This window comes from Trifolium pratense, linkage group LG7 (genome assembly GCF_020283565.1).
Source record: "Trifolium pratense cultivar HEN17-A07 linkage group LG7, ARS_RC_1.1, whole genome shotgun sequence".
NCBI classification, from domain to species: Eukaryota; Viridiplantae; Streptophyta; class Magnoliopsida; order Fabales; family Fabaceae; genus Trifolium; species Trifolium pratense.
In genome coordinates, this window is record NC_060065.1 from 2,427,693 (window position 1) to 2,446,979 (window position 19,287).

Here is a 19,287-nt window from a genome sequence, read left to right on the forward strand (position 1 = left end):
CCACCCCCTGTGATTCTTTTATACCCCCCAATATTCCGATTTTGCCCTTGCAAAAAACTTCGGTTCGCAGAAACCGAATTTTTTCTAGTACAAATTCAAAGTAAATTTCGGTTTTCAAGGCAAAAAAAACTTCGGTTTCTATAAACCGAAGTTTTTTGCAAGGGTAAAATTAGAAATTCAGGGGGTATAAAAGAAACACGGGGGGTGGGGAGAGAAAACATCTATTCGCATTCCATTGCGTTTGATTTACAAAAGATAAGTAGCAGATATAACAGTATTTGACAAACCTTTTAGTTTTTGTTCAGATCTTTGTCCTCCAATTTGTCCAGACTCAAGAACAATTTAAAAATCAAACAATTACAATTGAAATTATCATGTCAAGTCCGTTATTTTTTATCAGATCAAACGCACTTTTGGGAGTTTATTTTCTCATTTCCTGTTATTCTTAAAAACTACTTCTATTATTTTGGTTTTCACCACCAGTATCCGCCCCACTGGATCGTCTAATCTAGTTCGGGGGACGGTTCTTGACATCAAGTGGTTCTAACCCCCTCTCGGTCACAGTTGCGGGGATCATACCATGGTCTTCCATACCAAGTTCAGTGTCAATCACCACTGAACCGACCAACGGTTAGTAAAAAAACTACTTCTATTCCGATATAGATACTATATTTTTCTAGTAAAAAGGCGGACCAACATAAATATTTTTGTATCCGTCAAAAAAAAAACATAAATATTTTTGTAAGAATGTTTTTTCTGTCACTGAATCACTATTCCTTCGCCCTAAATTTTTATTAGAAAAAAAAATAATTAAGTCATTAGAGGGTAAGTACCTCTCTTCATATTTTGACTACATAAAAAAAAATAGATTTCCATCATACTTTTTTCTTGTTTAACATCATGACAAGTGGGGTGAAACATGCATCTTCATATAGCTGATTTTTATTTTAGCCATTTTGACATAGTGTAATGCTTTGTTTATAACTTTATAGGAACCTTCTAACTGTCCTGAGAAGAGAAGGTTGTTCTAACAATCAATAGTCAACAAGAGCTCTAAGAGCTTATGCACAAATTAAATAGTATTTCAGAGTATTACTTCCTGAATAAAAATTTGGTGATAATAAAAATACTGCAGCATGGTTTAGGTGTGTTAGAAAGTAAACATCAATAAGGAGTGGTATTATAAAGTATTGTCCCAGATCATGATTAGTAGAATAAATAGAATCAGTACTAATTGTACAAACCATAAGAGATTAGTATAATGTATATATACAACAAGCCAGATCAATCATCAATGTCTATATATAACAACCTTCCAACAACCGATAAACCAAACCAAAAGTTTGGTTGTCAATACTTTGACTCTAGTTTATATTATAATAAAAAACACTCAAATTGTGTAGCAGTTGCTATTATTCTATGTAATAATACTATATATCTCGATCTTGATAGCAATTATGTTTAAACATGGCCAACTAATCTCTTCAAGCCTGAAACTTCACATCACATTCCACGCCTTTGTTCTTCTCTGCGTGTCCCTCACCCGCGAAAAGCCTATGTCATGTAAAAATTTAAACGTTACTTATAGGAGGTATAGAAATTGTTCTGGTTTAATTTCACAAGAGATTATCATATATGATGACGAGTGAAAGAACTATAATTCCAACATTTGCCTTCTGGGCTCTCCTTACAATAATCACACCAACACTTATTCTCTTGTCCGAGAATTCAAAAGCTGACCTACATTTAAATGGTAAACAATCTTGTTTCAAGACATATAACTTACTTGTTCCCGACTTACGGTAGGTTATTTGTTGAATTAATCTTTCTGTTCAATTTTGCAGGAAATATAACAGAAACAATGAAGGTGAGAAGAATGAACGGTCACACGCAGAATAACAATATTATAAGAACAGCACCACCACCACAGGCCAAGTTGATGCTTGAAGAGGAACTTGCCCCAGCACCAGCTGCAACCGTACGCGTATCATTGCCATTGCCAACTCCATCACGGTCATACTCTCATCATAATCATACTTTTATAAGCAACGATTCTAATAGCACTGATGATGTTTCCAAATCCAAAGTACAAATCCAAGTTCAACAAACAAATGTCAAATACAAAAGTACTTGACTCACTCTTATATATGTATGTCCTGGTGGAAAACACTAAAATCAAACTGGTAAGAATAGAACCAACTTAATGATAGTAAATATATATGTCATCTTTATCCATATCATGAATCCATGATTAGTCTCAATTGATATGGAATATTTTAGCAATATAATCCTATTGAGAATTAGTGATTGTTGTGGAAATTTTGTGTATGTATATAGATATAAAACCAGTTGTAAGTAAAAGTATACAATAGCATGATATGTCTTTTTTTTTCCACCACCGGTGACCACCTAATCTGATTTGGGGTCGGCTCTGGCATCAAGTGGTTCCGTCAGGCCATCTCTCAACCGATGTGGGACTCTTAACACCTCTCACGCCCAGCACTATTGGGCTTGGTGCGTGGATATAAGCGGTAGGTGGCCCGATAGCGAAAACCTGATAACAGGTGGCCCAACGGATTGTGGAGAGACTCTGATACCATCTTAGAAATGAGTATTGAGCCTAACTCAACCTTACAAAACCGGCTTGTAAGGTGAGGATTGCCTCTAGTATATAAACACTTAGTCAGGCCATCTCTCAACTGATGTGAGACTCTTAACAAAAATAGAACGGAGGAGAAAACCAAAACTCAAGTATCATCATTTTCAACTAATCAATATATACTATAGTAACATATTTTATAGCAAGAAAGACATATTACACAATATTTTGAGTTACCGTCATGACTCACAAGACAATCTTTAAAAAAAAATTGGTGGGCTAACACATTAATATATTTTATGATAGCAGAGTCAAACGCTAAAGCTAGCATAACGTGCATATCTTCTATTTAATTTTATGATTGTAATTCTCAAAGGAAGTGATCAAGGGATTCATCCAAAGTGGTGTAGTTGACATCCGGGTATAAAGTGGAAGCCTCAACCCCAAAAGAAGGCTCAATCTCAAAGTTAGTGTGGTCACCTTTCACAAACACCGAATGACAGATTGCTAATCCTAAATTCTCTGGAAAAGGTGTCTCTGCAATAACAAGTATAACAAATCATACCCTCTTCATAAATTTTCTTGTTCTTTTCTTAATAATAAATTCCACTTCCAATTGTAACAAGATTCACATTTCGAAACATAGGAATAACATTAATTAGCATAATTTGAAGTTACTTGAAGTGGGGGTAATTATACCAACCTTCAATATCCTTGAGAAGTTCATCCTCTAGAACATAGATTTTTTGGAGGGTCTTCCCAATCTTCATCTCCCACAAGGCAACAACTTCATTGAATGTGTAAATGTTGTTAGGAGGCCTGATGTAGAGAATTTTGTTCAATGTCCTTGGATCATCCACGGCTCTAATAGTGTAGGTTCCAATGTCCTCTTCCTTGTTGAACACCGCTGAACATATTAAAGACAGTAAGTCACACCATGCATAAATGTATAGGGTAATACTAATAGTGTTACCTTTTTTATTGCCATCACCCAAGATAATGACTTTCTCTCTTGGTGGACCTGTGGCACCTGGTTGGACAAATGAGGGTACAAAGTAGCCAGCAAAGGAGTTGGTTGATACATATGTATAGGGTATGCCTTCAGCTTCAATCGTTCGACGAATTTGGGCTTTTACAGCGAATACAGATTTTGCTGGCTCAATGGCATGGACACGATCAACGTCGTTCCCAAATTCTGAAGGGAAAAATCTCTGGAGGCATGGCACAGCACAATGGCACTTTAGGAAAATGCATGTTACACATACCTCTACAATACATTATTCAAAGAGACCCTTGACATTAAGACTTGATGCCAGTTCTATATACAGTTCAAATTATGATAGGATGAGAATCAAAGCCTTCTAAAACAAAATACCAAGTAATCAGAGCCTTCTAAGACAAAATACCAAGGAGAAGAAGATAAGATAGATAACCTTAACATTACCAGCCTCTTTAATGGCAGAGATGATGTTCACCTGATCAGCAGCTTGTGTGTGACTCACAGCAGATATGACCACATCTACCAGTTTAATTACTTTCACCAAACTCTTATAATCGTAGAGATCCCCCTGCCATTGTCATTTTACATTTCTCAAACTATAATATACTTGGATAAGATATATATGGTAGTTAATTCATTATAATATAATGATAAGGTAAAAGGGGAAGTTTGAAATTATTAATGTTGACATACAAGGACCAAATTAACTCCCATAGTCCTGAAATTGTGGAGGAGCTTAGCCTTGATGGGGTCAGACATGGTGGAGTCCCTGACCAAAGCAAAAGTTTCATGTCCAGCCTTTACGCTTGCTTCAACTATATGTTTACCGATATACCCCGTCCCTCCGATTATTAATATCCTGCTCTTCTCCGCCATACTACACCGCTGCACACTTCTCACTCAAAACTGGACTATCTTCTTTCTCATTCCCTTCGGACTAGCAAGTTGCATTATTTTTCTTCCAAGTTCCAACTATGGGAAGTGGATAAGTGGTTTTTTTCTAAATCACTGGTTGTAACGAATTATGGGATTATATGAAGGTTTATCGATGGTGAGGAGGTTGGGATATAAGAAGCTAGAGGTGTGGATGGACATAGGCAATTATAGTGCACACAACACAATCAATAATAACAGTGTAGCAAATGTGTTCAGGCGGGGTCTCACAAAGAAATTTCGATTTTTCTTGAGCTTAGATTGGAATGTCAAGATTAAGCTTATTTATCATGAGGCGAATCGGGTCTGGTTATGGTGCATAAGCCCAAGCTTATGCACCGTGCATAATTGCTACGCGCGCCCCCCCATATTGCTACGCGCGCCCCCAACTGCTACGCGCCCCCCTATTTTCTAGCCCCCAATTTCTAGCGCGCCCCCTATATTGCTACGCGCGCCCCCCAACTGCTACGCGCCCCCCATTTTCTAGCCCCCCAATTTCTAGCGCACCCCCGAGGTTTTTTTTTTTTAGATTTCTAGCGCACCCCTCAGATTTTTTTTATCACGCTTTTAATTTTGATTGATTGAATTTTATTTTATTTTATTGATTAGGGATAAATTTCAGAGTATTATGTATGGTTAATTATTTTAGTAGTTAGTTTTAAACTAAAATAATGTCAAAACCATTTCTGCTGTAGAATGGTTTCAAAGATGTGTACTCCAAAACCATTTGTGCTGTGGAATGGTTTCAGAGATCTGTACTCCAAAACTATTTAATGTACTTAATTATGTCAAAATCATTTTAATTTAAAATGATTTTAACCGAAACCATAAGTATAACTTAATGGTGTCACTATTGTTGTATCTGAAAACCAAAGTAGCACTTTTATGGTTTCAAATAAAACATTTATATTTAATTTAAAATAAATATTATAACTAAAACCATAAGTGTGACTTAATGGTTTCATTAGTTTTGTATCTGAAACCAAAATAGCCCTCTTATGGTTTCTAATAAAATATCCATATTTAATTTAAAATAAATATTTTAACCGAAACCATAAGTATAACTTAATGGTGTCACTAGTGTTGTATCTGAAAACCAAAGTAGCTCTTTTATGGTTTCAAATAAAATATTTATATTTAATTTAAAATAAATATTATAACTAAAACCATATTTTATTCATAATGATTTTCAAAATAACATTGCATAAATAACCAATGATTTTGTAACAAAATTAGGGGAGAAAAAGAATAAAATCTGGGGGTGTAAAACTGGGTAAACAACAAAACCAACAAAAAAACAAAAAAGGAACTGGGCTTTCAGGCCTAGTAGGCTAAAAATAAAAACAAAACGTGTGCATCAGCAGAAAGGGGGTGGGATTAGCGAGCCTTTGGGGGGGCTGGGGGGCGCGCGCGAGAAACTTCTGGGGGGTGCGCGAGTAATTCTGGGCTTATGCCCCATGCATAAACATCCCCTTATGCATAATAACCTTTGCCGTCTTCTCAGTTGGTGCAAGTGTTAGAAGATGATGTGTTTTTTCCCGTCAAGTTGCGTTGTAGTAGTTTCTCTTTTTTGGATTTAGGCCCTTTGTAAAAAAAAAAAAAAGATAGTAGTATATTTTTGACTTAAAATAAAAAATAGAAATGATATTTATAGCTTAATATCTCAACGGAGTTGGATCCTCTCTTGCACTTTGTGTTAAGTCTTTTCTCTTTTTTCTAATCCAACAATTGTTAGTCTTGGGGAAAAAAAAAATAGTGCAGGAGGCGACAAGAGCTATATATATTTTTATGAAGATGTGTTTTATCTCTATGCACTTACAAAAATATTAAATGTATCTCAATGCAAGAACACCAACATGACTCGAATCCAATGTATTTTTTTTTGTTTTAGATGAAGTGGTAATCTAATGAAATTAAACTCACATATAATTCTGAGATCCCGGAACCCGGGTCACGACGTTCGGCCTAACAATTTCAGAATTTTGTCAGTTGAGCTAGAACTTATGGGACAACCCGAATCCATTTCTATAACTATGTAACATTTTAACTAGTCCCTCAATTCCATTTGTTCAATTCTTTGTAAACAACTATTTTGACCAGCACAAATTGCACAATGGCAAAACAGAGAAAGATAAAAAATAAAGGCAGAACCTCGACCGTAAGCATACATAATTTTCAACCAATCAAAGAGCAACATATTCAACAGCATGAAAGACTCACATGACACCAACAAGGCAACATTTGACAAAATAAACAGCATTTTTTAATATAATTTGAAACATTAACCAGTTTACATAGCAAATAAAAAGCAAACAAGTAGAAGAGGCATAACAATTCCCCGTCAAACTCCAAAGCAACAAACAACTCATTATTATTCAGATACATAGTTTTTTTTTGAAGTCTCAAACAAACTGGTCAAGGTATTCTTCAACAGTGGTGTACTTCACATCTGGGTACAACTCAAAAGCCTCAACTCCAAAAGAAGGTTCAATTTCAAAGTTTGTGTGATCACCCTTCACAAACACAGAATGGTTGATTGATAATACCACATTGATTGGAAGAGGAGCCTCTGCAATATCCTTGAGAAGTTTATCCTCTGGAATGTAAGTCTTTTCGACTGTCTTCCCGATTTTCTTCTCCCACAAGGCAACAAGTTCATTGAATGAGTAAATGTTCTTGGGGGGTTTTATGTAAAGAATTTTGTTCAATGTTCTTGGATCATCCACAGCTCTAATGGTGAATGTTCCAATGTCATCTTCGATGTTGAACACCGCTGCACATATTCAAAAATATGCAAATTAAATCACCATATAAATACACTTGAAAAATAGTAATATTGCTGCCACTAGACACTTAATTTGAATCGTTTAATTTGAAGTTCAAAATTCACACATGCACATTAGAGCTAGCTAGCTAGCTCTGCAGCACGACATTTCTAATCAAATATGTGTCTGTGTCACACACCAACACATATGTCGACGTGTAAGTGTTCAATGTCCAAAACAAGGGTAAATTAAGTTAAGTGTGAGTACTGTTTATTACCTTTGGGGTTTCCGTCGCCATATATGAAGACTTTGTCTTTTGGTGGAGGTGGAGCGAATTGTCCTGGCTGAGCTAACGTAGGGAGAAAGTAGCCAGCAAAGTAGTTGCTAGAGACATATGTATAGGGTATACCTTCAGCTTCAATAGCACGTCGAATATTGACTTTGATTTCAAATGCAGATTTTGCTGGGTCTACAGCATGGACACGATCAACATCGTTTCCAAATTCCGAAGGGAAAAATCTCTGCGGACAACATACTTTCCTATATTAAAATACTTACCAACAAGACTTCGATTTTATTATTATGTAAAAAAAATTAAAAAAAATGAAAATCAATGTTCAATTTAAGAGTTTTTCTTATTAAGGAAACAATAAAAGAAACTTTAGAAAAGAAAAATGAAATTCAGGATTTCAACTCCAAAAGTTTAATTCAAAATTAGGTAGCAATTGTTGGTAATTGTTAGAAAGTTAGTGTGTGGACATGGCATCCAATCATCTTATGGGGAGGATCTCTCCCGTGAGAATTCTAGTGCAAATCCACACTATTAAATTTCTTTTTAATATTTTGTCTATCAACATTCAACACATAAAAAAAATCAATAATTCAGATCTCACTGGACGACATTTTAAAGAGAGAGGATCTGCTCCATCATCTTGTACAATCTAAGGAATCAATCTCACTGTCTACTATTGCGAGACTCAATTTAAGTTAGAACAAAATTTTATGTAGATTGATTCGATACAAAAATTGATATCGAGAGGACAGGAGTTGAATCTAATTGATCCCTCTAAAATCTAAATATAAAATGAAAAGATAGTACCACCTAGTTACAATCTCTTTAGAATTGTGTGGATGTAAGAATTGCTTGTCCCCAACCAGGGTCCAAAAATGTAACAGAAGATGTTGATAACATGACACTAATTTCAAACATGACTATTTTATTTTATTTTTTGACAAAATTTCAAACATCATTATTAAAATGTGATTTTTCTTTTAATTAAAATAAATTTGCCTAAAAAAAATTAAAATAAATGTTTGGAAGGCCATGTGTCAAAGTCCAGATTGTGGGACTGGGATCCCCTTCCCACCATCCATGATTGTCACCTACTCTACTCTTCAACTTTTGTGCTGTCTAGCATATTTTATTTTTTATAATTCTATTCCACTCGTGTATTCGTTTGATTAGTAGTAGTAGACAGTAGTAGTAAAAGAAAATCTAAAAATAAATTAAAAAAATAAAAAGTAATGCACTGAAATTGTCAAAAACAGTGTCCAGAATTGTAGAGAATGAAAAGGACAAACAAACAACCTTAATGTTACCAGCCTCCTTAATAGCAGCGATAATCTTGACCTGATCCGGAAGCTGAACGTGACCTACCGTTGATATCACCACATCTACCTGCTTAACCACTTTCACCAAACTCTCATGATCATACAGATCCCCCTGCAATTAATTTCCATTAATATATATCATATTCATATAGTGTAATAAACATGTGTATGATCTGAAATCAAAATCATTATTAATAAAGAGAAGTAGTATATACTTACGGGGACTAAATTGACTCCTAAAGTTTTGAATTTATTGAGGAGATCAGCTTTGGCAGGATCAGCGAGAGTGGATTCTCTGACCAATGCAAAAGTAGGATGTCCAGCTTTTGCACTTGCTTCTACTATATGTTTTCCGATGTAACCTGTTCCTCCGATGAATAGAATCTTGCTTTTCTCAGCCATGGATATATGTGATGTGTTAACCACTGCTTAATCACTCACTCACTCACTCTTTCCAAACCACTGTTAACTCACGCTTTGGAGATTTTCTGTTTTGGCCGGTCTTACCAGCTCTACAATTATAGGCAATTTTTTTTAGTTAAACTACGATTATACCCTTCTCTAACTTTCTTTAACCACACTCTTTCCATATACATTGATGTATTTAGTCAAGGTTTTAAACTAAATACATTATTTACTTATTTAGATATCCATCACTATTATAAGATGAAGAAAATTATACTTTCTACTTTAATTATTCAATAAATTTTAAAAATAATTTTTATTTATAATGGTGACCGAATAAAATACTGTTATGTATTCGGTCAATATTTTTGACTAAATACATTAACTTGTTAACTTTTTTTTTTTTTTAATGAAGTCATGTATTCAATGTTCGTTGCTATCATTTTACACCAAAATAAAAAGTGGTACATATAAGTCATTGAACTTATCTCAATAGACAAGACATTGCATTATATATACAATGGAGTCAGAGTTCGAATCCCAATCATTTCACTTATTCACTTTAAGGATGAAATGTCTAGCCACTAGACTATTTGACAACAAAAATTATACAGAATGATGCGTCTTAATTGCAATGGTTAATATCATTTATGGGAATCTTCATTTTAAAGCAAAGGAGTTGGTGTTGGTGATTTTGCCTTTGGCACTCTTGTTGTCCTTTCATGACTTCCCCCACTTTCTATCTAACGTGGGGTTGGTGATGTTCTATCTTTGAGTGTTCGACCCCTACCTAGAGCTTGTTTTGGCCTTAAACAATTTGGATAATATATAAAAACTTAAAAAGGGGTTTTGATAATATGTTTTCTATACACATGGCTCTAGATAATTTGAGTCTTTAGTTCAATAATGTCACTTTACCTGTAACTTGTAATAGATTAATGTAAGTGATAAGTGGTTTAGACATTTTAAGTTAGTGATCATGAAATTTGATCATTGATTCTTGCATATAAATAAAATGTAGGTTTTTTTTTCCTCCCAATTGATCCACTGGACTATCTAATTTGATTCGGGGTCAGATTTTGTATCAAATGGATGGTTTTAGTTCTCTCTCTCAATCGTAGTTGCGGAGAATCGAACTGTGATCCTTCATATCAAGTCTAGCGTTAATTATCATTGGACCAACTAACGACCAGGAAATTATCCACTACGTTTTACTGAACATGATCTAATATCTACATTTTCTCATATAAAACATAAGAATAATTCATAACACTCAATTGCGTAAAAAAAAAAATTCATAACACTCAATTATTATTTAGGGTCTGTTTGATCTGCAAAATATACTCGACAAAATAGGACATGACAAACTAGGACATGTCAAATATTTAAGGTATTGAACAAACTTTGTGGTGTACAATGTTTGATGGATAAAATATTATTTTTGTATTTTAGACAACTTATGCAGAGGACAAAAAGTTGTTCCGTGGTTCAATGAGAGACAAGAATATCAGTTTGTCCTATCTCTTGGCCCCCAATTTATCTAGCACCAGAAACAATTTTAAAATCAATCACAGTACAATTGAGATTGTCCTATCTCTTATTTTTTTTAGCGGATTAAACACATTCTTAATATTACCATCAAAGTAATACTCACTAATAAGAAAGATGCTAAACACTATCATGGATACTTAGTTAAACATATTAATATGAAAATTTTATCTTAAAAATTGTCCATTCAATATTTAAAAGTGTAAAAAGTTGACTTATTACCATTAATTTTGCTTTTTATTCATTTCTTTTTATGATTAATAAGTGCACGAGAGACACGGTTTAACATGAAACAAAATAATTCATTTTTTTCCTAATAATTAATTCTATTTGAACCGTGAGAGACATTAAATACTCATAGTCATTCATAGCCAACGGATCCAAATAGCAAGATTCTAGAACGTTGGATAAGATGGCAAACACGTTCAATGTATTTGGACAGTTTATAGGCATCTCTTTATTTAACAATTAACATCCTCAAAATTCAACATATATAGGTAGTCCCTGGGTCATGCTTACGTATGACACGAGTGATGTAGTACATGTACCACTAGTAAGTTAACTTCCATTCACCTAAGTAAAGAAGTAAATTAATGAGTTTATTTCCAAATTCCAATTGTTTTTACCAAAAACCCAATACTTTCTTTCTAACAATCACTTAATTGTATGGTATTATTATTAGAAAAATGCTAAACAGTATTCGGGACACTAGTTATGTTTATTAATAAGAAAATTATATTTTAGAATTTTCGTGTATTCAACGTCTTAAAAATGTAAAAAAGTTACTTTACAAACATTAATTTTATCTTTTATTTTCATTTTTTGTGTGCTTAACCCGATCATTGTTTAACATGATCCTTATTATTATTTATTTTTTTTAAAAAAAAGACAAAAATAAAATATATATTAACCAAATAATCTTATCGGTTATTATTATTATTATTATTGGTACAATTATTATTATTATTATGGATAAAATGTTTTTTGGTCTTGTAAAGTTGGCGAATTTGAGTTTTAGTCTCCATTAAACAAATTTTCTTATTTTGCTCTTGTAATTTAAAATTATTTTGATTTCAGTCCTTAATGTGGCCATGTCACATAAAAACATTTATATATATATATATATAGCTACAATTGCCGACTAGACCACTATCACATTTACATAGTCCACAATTGGAAGAAAACTTTTAAAGGCTTAACATTAAAAATTGATATAATTTTTTATGAAAAAGTGAATATATATGTTTACAGATCTAAAAATATATTTAACTTATTGTCAAAAAACAATATATATATATTTAACTTTAAAATCAAATACAAAATTGTTCATGAATCAAATTTGCTTGTATTTATGTATTTTAATGCAGCTAAAAGAAACTGTTAGCATTTTTCAACATATTTAACATACTTCCTCCGATTCTTAATATAAGGAAAAAATTTATTTTTTACATATATTGAAAAATTGATGTATCAAAACTATTTTATAGACCAGATACATTCACTTTTAAATGTATCTAAAAAATCAACTTCTTGTATTAAGGACTAGAGGGAGTATTAAAGTTACTTGGAGCAATCTTTAGCATTTTTTAACATGTATAAATGAATAGATTACATCATTACAAGGAGCAATCTTACAATTAGGGTCATGCTAACCGGTGCCCCCGGGGCACTGGTTAAGAAAACCAAAAAAAGAAAATTTTGAATAGAAAATAACACTATTTAAACTTTTGAGAAGTTAACTGTACAAACTTCAATGCCAAATTATTATTTTTGCTCCCTTAACCAGTGCCTGCACTGTTTAGCATTTTCCTTATTTTTATAAGGAACATTACTTTCTCGTTCAATGTACCTGGTCACTTTTATGCCAAAAAATAAAAAACGTACTTGGACAGTTTACAAATTTCTTTCGTGTGGGATATTTTTCGGCAACTTATTTCTTTCATAGGATTTTCCTTTTCGGTGAATATGCTAACAAAGAACACAACAAAGAACCATCAATGAATTGAATTCAAATGATAAGAGTTTTGATCATCTTAAGTATGTGGTCAGAGGTTCGATTCAAGATTCATTCGTATGGAAAAAAATTGATTGGAATAGGAGAATTCACCTTGTGTGACGTACAGGTTCTCTAACGAAGATTGATCATCACTAACGGCGGTGAAAACTTCATACAAATATCATGATAAAAAAAACAAATAAAAAAAAACTATGCTCGCGGCTAAGACACCTTTAGAGCATTAGACAAAAGAAGAGTTGTTAATTCTGATAGTGAAAACTCCCAAATAGAAAGCTTTGCTTCATATGATGATCCTACTTTGACTAGATAGTCGGCACAAAAGTTCTTATCTCTTTTATAGAATTTAACACATACTCTCTTTGGTCTCTTATATTAGTAAAAAAAACAACTTTAATATACATTATTTATTCAATGAATTTTAAAAAACAATTATATATGAAACAAAGGAAGTATAGTAGTACAAAAAATAAGACATAATAGTATGTTGGGCTGATAATATTTTGAGCTGAGCTAAATTAAACTTTATATCTTTAACAACTGTCTTGAAGTACTATTTAGGATTTTCCAAATTTGATTTGTAATAGTCATATATTTATTTTGTATGTCATTAAAAGTTTATTTTATATGTCAAAATGATGGTTAGAGATATCATAACATACAAAGCCTTGAGAGTGACTATATACCCCATAAATCTACATTAATAAACTGGGCTACAAGCTTATGTCTTTCAAGCGAAGATAAGTGACGCTATAACACAACTATTTTATTTAACTATGCTCATACCAATAGAAGTTGAGTCTGGTAGAGTTTGTTGCTCTCTGAGTGTTTTATTACTAATTTGCTTAGGCGCTGTTTATGTTAATTGAAAAAATATGAAAACCTTTTGGACAAAATAACATTTTTCAATGCAGAATTATAAGTTGCAAAATATAATCAGCGCCCATATATATAGATACCAACAAATACATTTGTGTCCATAAATAAAAACGATTACATTCGTGGATATATTACATGTATATAATTATAAAGGGTGGAATTAGATAAGACTATTCCAATATTTAATCAAGCACTAATTCCATGTTGTCCGGGGTTTGTTTTTGTTGATCCCAAGTTGGCTATGTGAAACTGTGATGCATACTTGTTGGTAGGAGCTTCCATCACCGGAGGTTCATTCAGAAATGCCCAGTTGCTCTTAGTCCACCTACACATCCAATCAAACCATATCCAAATTAAATATAAAGCTTATTATAAACTCCAAATTAAAGGTAGTATTCATGACAATGGCCTAATTATGCAACTATAATAAGTAATTCAATTTACTAGCTGCCAAGGCCTAGTTTCAAGCTATGAAGCACGGACAACTAACATGTCACATGTATCAGACACCACTGGAATACGCATAATTTGAAGAATGTTCGTGCTTTATTCATTTCAATAGTTTATGGAGTTCAAATAACAACTGTAACATTAGTGATTTAGTGATCTATGAATAAAAATTACCAGCCATTTTTGTTGATGAGCTGCTTCATATTTTTGTCAACATGATCCATGCCGATTGACTCCTTCTTCATTCCGCGGGCCAAGGGCACAGTATCCTCATATTTGCCGGGCTGTCCAATTAAATATAGAAACATAACACTAACACATTAACATTTGACACTAAAAAAAAAAATCATTAGTAGCACAAAAACAAAACAGAAGTTACTAGAGATCTGAAAAAGTGAAACCTGAATAGTTTTTGATAAATTTGAAATATCTTTGAGGTGTTCCTCCTCTGTGTCCTTCTTTGATTTCCAGAAAGCATCAATTTCTTCATTGGTGAGTGAGCGATTCCTTTGAAGTGAAGTTGGTGTGTGAGAGTCCCATCCTGCCATAAGAGAACCCATTGATTGTTGCTGAATTGCTTTGTTTATGATTACAACCAAATAAAACTCTTCCAATAGTCTTTGTATATCGTTGTTGACTTGTGTCTAAGTATGAAGATAGTTGGGTAATGATATCAATATATATACTCCTACTAGCTTCTTTACTTTGCTCTTATCTAGTGTCAATTTTATAATAGTACAAAAGTGTCGTATTCACATATATTGTAGTGGATAAGGTTGATTATGCGATAAAGACGAAGATCCTGCTTATTGTTTGGAACATACATGAATGGATAAATGAATACTAGTATTTTATTAAGGTGGTTTCAGGTTGAGGCAACCCACAGAGTTTTGAAAACAATCAACTAATTCACCGCAGTTTTCTTAAACCTCTACGGTTTGATGTTATGTCGGTATTTTCTTTCTTTCTTTCTTATAGTTATAACTTATAAGTAAAAACACAACTGGGTGGTCCCTTTGCATTTTAAGCTTATTGCCCAAGAAACACGCTAAACCATTAGTAATTTATGGTAGGGTGCGTGATTAAAATAATAAAGTTAAAATATTTAATTCAATTAATGTCGCTAAGTTTAATTGGTAGGGACATTATATTGTATTGTATGTAAAAGTCGGAGTTCAACTTTAAACACTTCATTTATTCACGGTGAAAGATTACTTGACTGTAGCCTAGTGACTAGAAATTTCACCTTAAAGCTGGATAAGTGGAGTGTCCGGGATTCCCGACTCCTGCATAATATGTTTAATTAATATTTAATTTTTTTCAAATAAGATGACAGGAATAAAATTGGAAGAAAAACTGATAAACTATTTATGTATTTTAAATAGCGTTTGAAAAATAAGTTATAAGCTAGTAAAATAAACTATTAAACTCTTTATGAAAAACATTTATCAAACGGGTTTTTTTTAGTCACATAAACTATAAGTTATAAGCTAAAATCACATTTTTATTTTTTTGAAGCAGCACCACCTAATCACTTAGGGTGTGTTTGTTTCAAGGTATGAAATTGCATTCCTTGGAATGATATTCCTAGGAATATTATTTCCAGGAATAACATTCATACTCATGTGTTTGGTTAAAATTTAGATTTCCTGGGAATGTTTTTAAAATTTATATAAAATAAAAAATTGAAAAAATAAAAATGCAAATAAATGTGAGTGGTAGTGGGAAGTTATGAGAAGTTATAGGAAGTTGAGTTTTATTCCCATGGGAATGTTATATTCCCACCCTATTAGCATGGGAATAACAAGTGTGAAAGTTATGTGTAATTAACATTCCTGGGATTAAAAAATTCCTGGGAACAAACTTTCAAAACTTGAAACAAACATAGCAATGTTACATTCCAGATCTCATATTCTCAGGAATAACATTACAAACCTTGAAACAAACACACCCTTAAAACTTATGACATTGTATTTGTGGACATTTTAATATTTACTCTTTTATAGAACTTTTTGTTTTGTAGACATCAACATAAATCTTTACATTTTATTTTATTTATGAGAACTCTCATTTATCTATCATTTAATCTTAAATTTACATTCTAATGGGAGACTTTTTTTTATTGCTAGAAGTTTTCATCGCCGTTAGCGATGACTAATCTCTATCAAAAACTTATGGGACACACAATGTGGATTCTCCTTTTCAACCGATTTTCTCCATACGCATTAGCCATGAACCAAACCTCTAATCACATGCTTAAGTGCCAAGATCCTTACACTTGGACCAATTGATGGTTGACATATAATGGGAGACTTTACCTTACACTTAACCTACACAAATATTAGTACTTTTGATTCACTGCATACCATTCAATTAGTCAATGAGCTGAGTTTGGTTTCCATCTTCATGGAAATGATTTGTCATCCAATCGTTAGTGGTGATTAGCGCTGGACTTGGTATGGAGGATCGCGGTTCGATCCCCGCAACTACGATCAGAAGAGGGTTGAAACCACTTGATGCTAGAATAACACCCGAACCAGATTCAACTTGTGGTGAAAAAAAAATGATTTGTCAAAAAAAAAACTTTAAGGAAATGAGATCAGTACTATTCAGCATGAAAGATAAACATATGCGTGAATGTCCTTGCTAAGCTTCATAGTTGATCGTGTTGACCAGAACGATGCGACTTCGCCGGCGTTTGCGGTGGTTGAGAGCGTTTGAGACCCCTGTTGGAGCGGAGGGGGGTTGTGTACCTGCAGGCACTCCGACGCTCAAGTCAGTTTGTGTGTAAGGTTTTCTTAGCTATAAAAGATGCGTACCTTGCAAATGAAGTGAGATGCATATATATAGCCCCCAGCGCTGGGCTAAGGCCCTTGATGGCATTAATGGCCATCAAGTGGCTGCCGGAAAACGGCTTGGAGGCCTTGATGTGCAGTAAATGCTCATCATTCCGGTTTACGGCCGTTACAATACGCAAGGGTATCTGACCGTTAGGACGTGCTCGGATGGTATGTGTGTTCGACACCCTCTGATGCTCGAGCTCTAAGCTCGGCCCAGAACAGGAGCCCCCCAAGTCGTTATGCTCGTAGGCGAGGGTAATGACTTGAAGCTTTATCGATTCGTCTCGATTTACCGAACGTACCAGATCCGAGTTGGGCAGCTGAATTTTCGCAGTGTCCCTATGGTCAAAGTCAAGCTTTGGAAAGGGAAAATCGTTTATTCCAAGTGGTCAATCCTAGGATTCTGCAGCCGCCTCTCGCATTTATGGGATGTCAGGTGTGGTGACTGGTCCTTTGGGTGGCAAGTTTTGCTATAAATACTTGCTTATCCTTTGGCTTCCCATATCCTGAGTTTGAAGGCTAGCGATGGATAATAGGGATTCCAAGAAGGTTGTTGCTGATGGCTCTGAGTTTCGAAGAGGGAAAAAGAGAGCGGAAGTTCCTAAGCCTGCACCGGCTCGTTCTCAAAAGGGGAAAGAAGCTAAGGTGATGTTCCCTTCCTCGGATACTTCTGATACCTCCAGTTCCGACGAATCGGCGGATTTTATTGGGGCAGTCGAGGAGTTCCTGAGGGCTCATCAATCTCCCCATCTCTATCCTCCTGGCCCTGCCTCTGGTGAAGGGGGGTCCCAGGTTGGGAAAGAGGCTAAGATATGGCCAGAGGAGGTGCTGTGGACTGATTCGGATTCCGCGATTAGCTCAGGTTCCGAGCACGAGGATTAGGTGCTCAGATCCATTTGTAATTCTCTTCCCTTTGTAACGGACTATCATTAATAAAATAATTCTCTTTTGATTTTCCCGAGCATAATTTATTTGCACTCATGCTTTATGTATGCTCTTGATTTAATAATGTCGCTAATTTTCCGAACCATTCCGAGCGGACTTTCGATCGAAAAATTATACTCATTGTTCGAGCATGTTTTCGACTTTACGAATTTGTCGAGGAGCGCGATGTTCTTATTCGATTGCTGCGGCTTTCCCCGTATTTTTAGCAAAGAAATAAGGGGAAGGATTCCGAGGATCTTGCGTTTCCTTATTTGGTCGCAATTTTCTCGGGATGTGGTGTCTTGGATTTCGCGAGATTTGCGCGAGCAGACGGGTGTGACTTGAAAGGACGAGTCGCTTCGTTTCCTCTCGCCACGTGTAAAGGCTATGAAACAGCACTCGAGTGGCTATTCTTTGAGATTTGAACTTCGAGGTCGTTTTGGACCGTTGGATTTTCGCGCCTTTTCGTTTCTCCTGAGATCACATCTGGGCCACATGATCGTGATTGATCCGGACCGTTAGATCGATCCTGTGGTTCAGATGGAAGCGGCGCGAATTTTCCTGTACGGATGCGTTGGCCTATATATAGGAGGGAGGTTTTTCGTTTGAAACTTTACAGTTTCTCACTTACTTTCTCTATCATTTTGCCTTCCCGGTCCAAGCTTTCTCTGGTGTTTTTCTACTACAAACTCCTCATTCCTGTCTTCATTTGATCAACAAGTAAGTGTTTTATCCTTTTAATCTTTGAAGATTTTGTTTGGATTTTACTTTGGATTGTTGTAGATAGTTCACGCGGTGTAGGGCTGTAGTATGTTTCCTGTGTAGTCTGGGTAGTCTTTTTGAAGGTTGTAGGTGGTGATTAGCACCCTTTTCCCCCCAAAATAGGGGTTTTCCGCGGTTTTCAGGCGAGAAATCGCCGTTTTTACCAACTGACGGTTGGGTTTTGGCTTAGAACAGTGTCGAGCACCACATGCGTTTCGTGCTCGGTTATTTTATGAATTTAGCGCCCGGAGAGAGTATTTTATCCCTTTCAGTTTTCGCGTAGTCTTTTGTTGAGATCCTCGCCCTTTCACTTGATTTGGCGGTGGAAGGGTGGATTTGAATGTCGAATTCATTTTTCCTTCCTCTGCTTTTTCAGGTTTTCTTTTAGATGGCTGAAGGATCTCAAAGTCAAGTCTCGTTTATAGATCAACAGCCGTCCTCGTCAATTCGTGTCCGAGCCGACCTTTCATGGGTGGCGGACGAACCTCGAGAGACAGAGTCGATTTATCAGAATTGCGAGAGTGACATCCCAGAGACGATGTGCACGGATATACAGA

The 19,287-nt window shown here is 34.7% G+C and overlaps 3 protein-coding genes across 6 annotated transcripts; all 3 read right to left on the reverse strand.

The window, feature by feature from the left end:
- Window positions 1-1,234: 1,234 nt before the first annotated feature.
- On the reverse strand, window positions 1,235-4,887 carry LOC123895701 (phenylcoumaran benzylic ether reductase Betv6-like). 4 transcript variants are annotated; one of them, XM_045946184.1, is made up of 5 exons: window positions 4,293-4,878; window positions 4,033-4,167; window positions 3,573-3,810; window positions 3,303-3,506; window positions 1,235-1,554 (listed from the first exon to the last, which is right to left on the reverse strand). In XM_045946184.1, exons 1-5 carry the CDS (start codon window positions 4,473-4,475, stop codon window positions 1,499-1,501), a joined length of 816 nt encoding a protein of 271 aa, XP_045802140.1. In that variant the 5' UTR covers window positions 4,476-4,878; the 3' UTR covers window positions 1,235-1,498. The 4 variants fall into 4 exon arrangements, with proteins under 4 accessions (XP_045802140.1, XP_045802138.1, XP_045802137.1 ...); XM_045946182.1 differs by having other exon boundaries at window positions 1,235-3,136; window positions 4,293-4,850; XM_045946183.1 differs by lacking the exon at window positions 1,235-1,554 and adding an exon at window positions 2,748-3,136 and having other exon boundaries at window positions 4,075-4,167; window positions 4,293-4,873.
- A 1,885-nt stretch (window positions 4,888-6,772) lies between these two features.
- LOC123895702 (phenylcoumaran benzylic ether reductase Betv6-like) lies at window positions 6,773-9,509 on the reverse strand. The gene is made up of 4 exons (XM_045946185.1): window positions 9,128-9,509; window positions 8,886-9,020; window positions 7,575-7,818; window positions 6,773-7,305 (listed from the first exon to the last, which is right to left on the reverse strand). The coding sequence occupies exons 1-4, from the start codon at window positions 9,308-9,310 to the stop codon at window positions 6,935-6,937; spliced, it is 933 nt and encodes a 310-aa protein (XP_045802141.1). The 5' UTR covers window positions 9,311-9,509; the 3' UTR covers window positions 6,773-6,934.
- A 4,288-nt stretch (window positions 9,510-13,797) lies between these two features.
- Window positions 13,798-14,874, reverse strand: LOC123897869. The gene is made up of 3 exons (XM_045948663.1): window positions 14,606-14,874; window positions 14,379-14,488; window positions 13,798-14,079 (listed from the first exon to the last, which is right to left on the reverse strand). The coding sequence occupies exons 1-3, from the start codon at window positions 14,762-14,764 to the stop codon at window positions 13,941-13,943; spliced, it is 408 nt and encodes a 135-aa protein (XP_045804619.1). The 5' UTR covers window positions 14,765-14,874; the 3' UTR covers window positions 13,798-13,940.
- Between the last annotated feature and the right edge of the window lie 4,413 nt (window positions 14,875-19,287).

What these genes read in the sequence shown, in the direction of transcription:
- LOC123895702 (XM_045946185.1), bottom strand. Translation starts at nt 9,310, where the DNA reads ATGGCTGAGAAAAGCAAGATTCTATTCATCGGAGGAACAGGTTACATC. An exon ending in TAGGAGTCAATTTAGTCCCC is followed by an intron (nt 9,021 to 9,127) that starts GTAAGTATATAC and finishes AATTAATTGCAG; the next exon opens with GGGGATCTGTATGATCATGA. An exon ending in TGGCGACGGAAACCCCAAAG is followed by an intron (nt 7,306 to 7,574) that starts GTAATAAACAGT and finishes GAATATGTGCAG; the next exon opens with CGGTGTTCAACATCGAAGAT.
- LOC123895701 (XM_045946181.1), bottom strand. Translation starts at nt 4,475, where the DNA reads ATGGCGGAGAAGAGCAGGATATTAATAATCGGAGGGACGGGGTATATC. An exon ending in ACACACAAGCTGCTGATCAG is followed by an intron (nt 3,811 to 4,074) that starts GTGAACATCATC and finishes CCATGCCTCCAG; the next exon opens with AGATTTTTCCCTTCAGAATT. An exon ending in ACTTCTCAAGGATATTGAAG is followed by an intron (nt 3,137 to 3,302) that starts GTTGGTATAATT and finishes TTGTTATTGCAG; the next exon opens with AGACACCTTTTCCAGAGAAT.
- LOC123897869 (XM_045948663.1), bottom strand. Translation starts at nt 14,764, where the DNA reads ATGGGTTCTCTTATGGCAGGATGGGACTCTCACACACCAACTTCACTT. An exon ending in ATTTATCAAAAACTATTCAG is followed by an intron (nt 14,489 to 14,605) that starts GTTTCACTTTTT and finishes TTAATTGGACAG; the next exon opens with CCCGGCAAATATGAGGATAC. An exon ending in CTCATCAACAAAAATGGCTG is followed by an intron (nt 14,080 to 14,378) that starts GTAATTTTTATT and finishes TTGGATGTGTAG; the next exon opens with GTGGACTAAGAGCAACTGGG.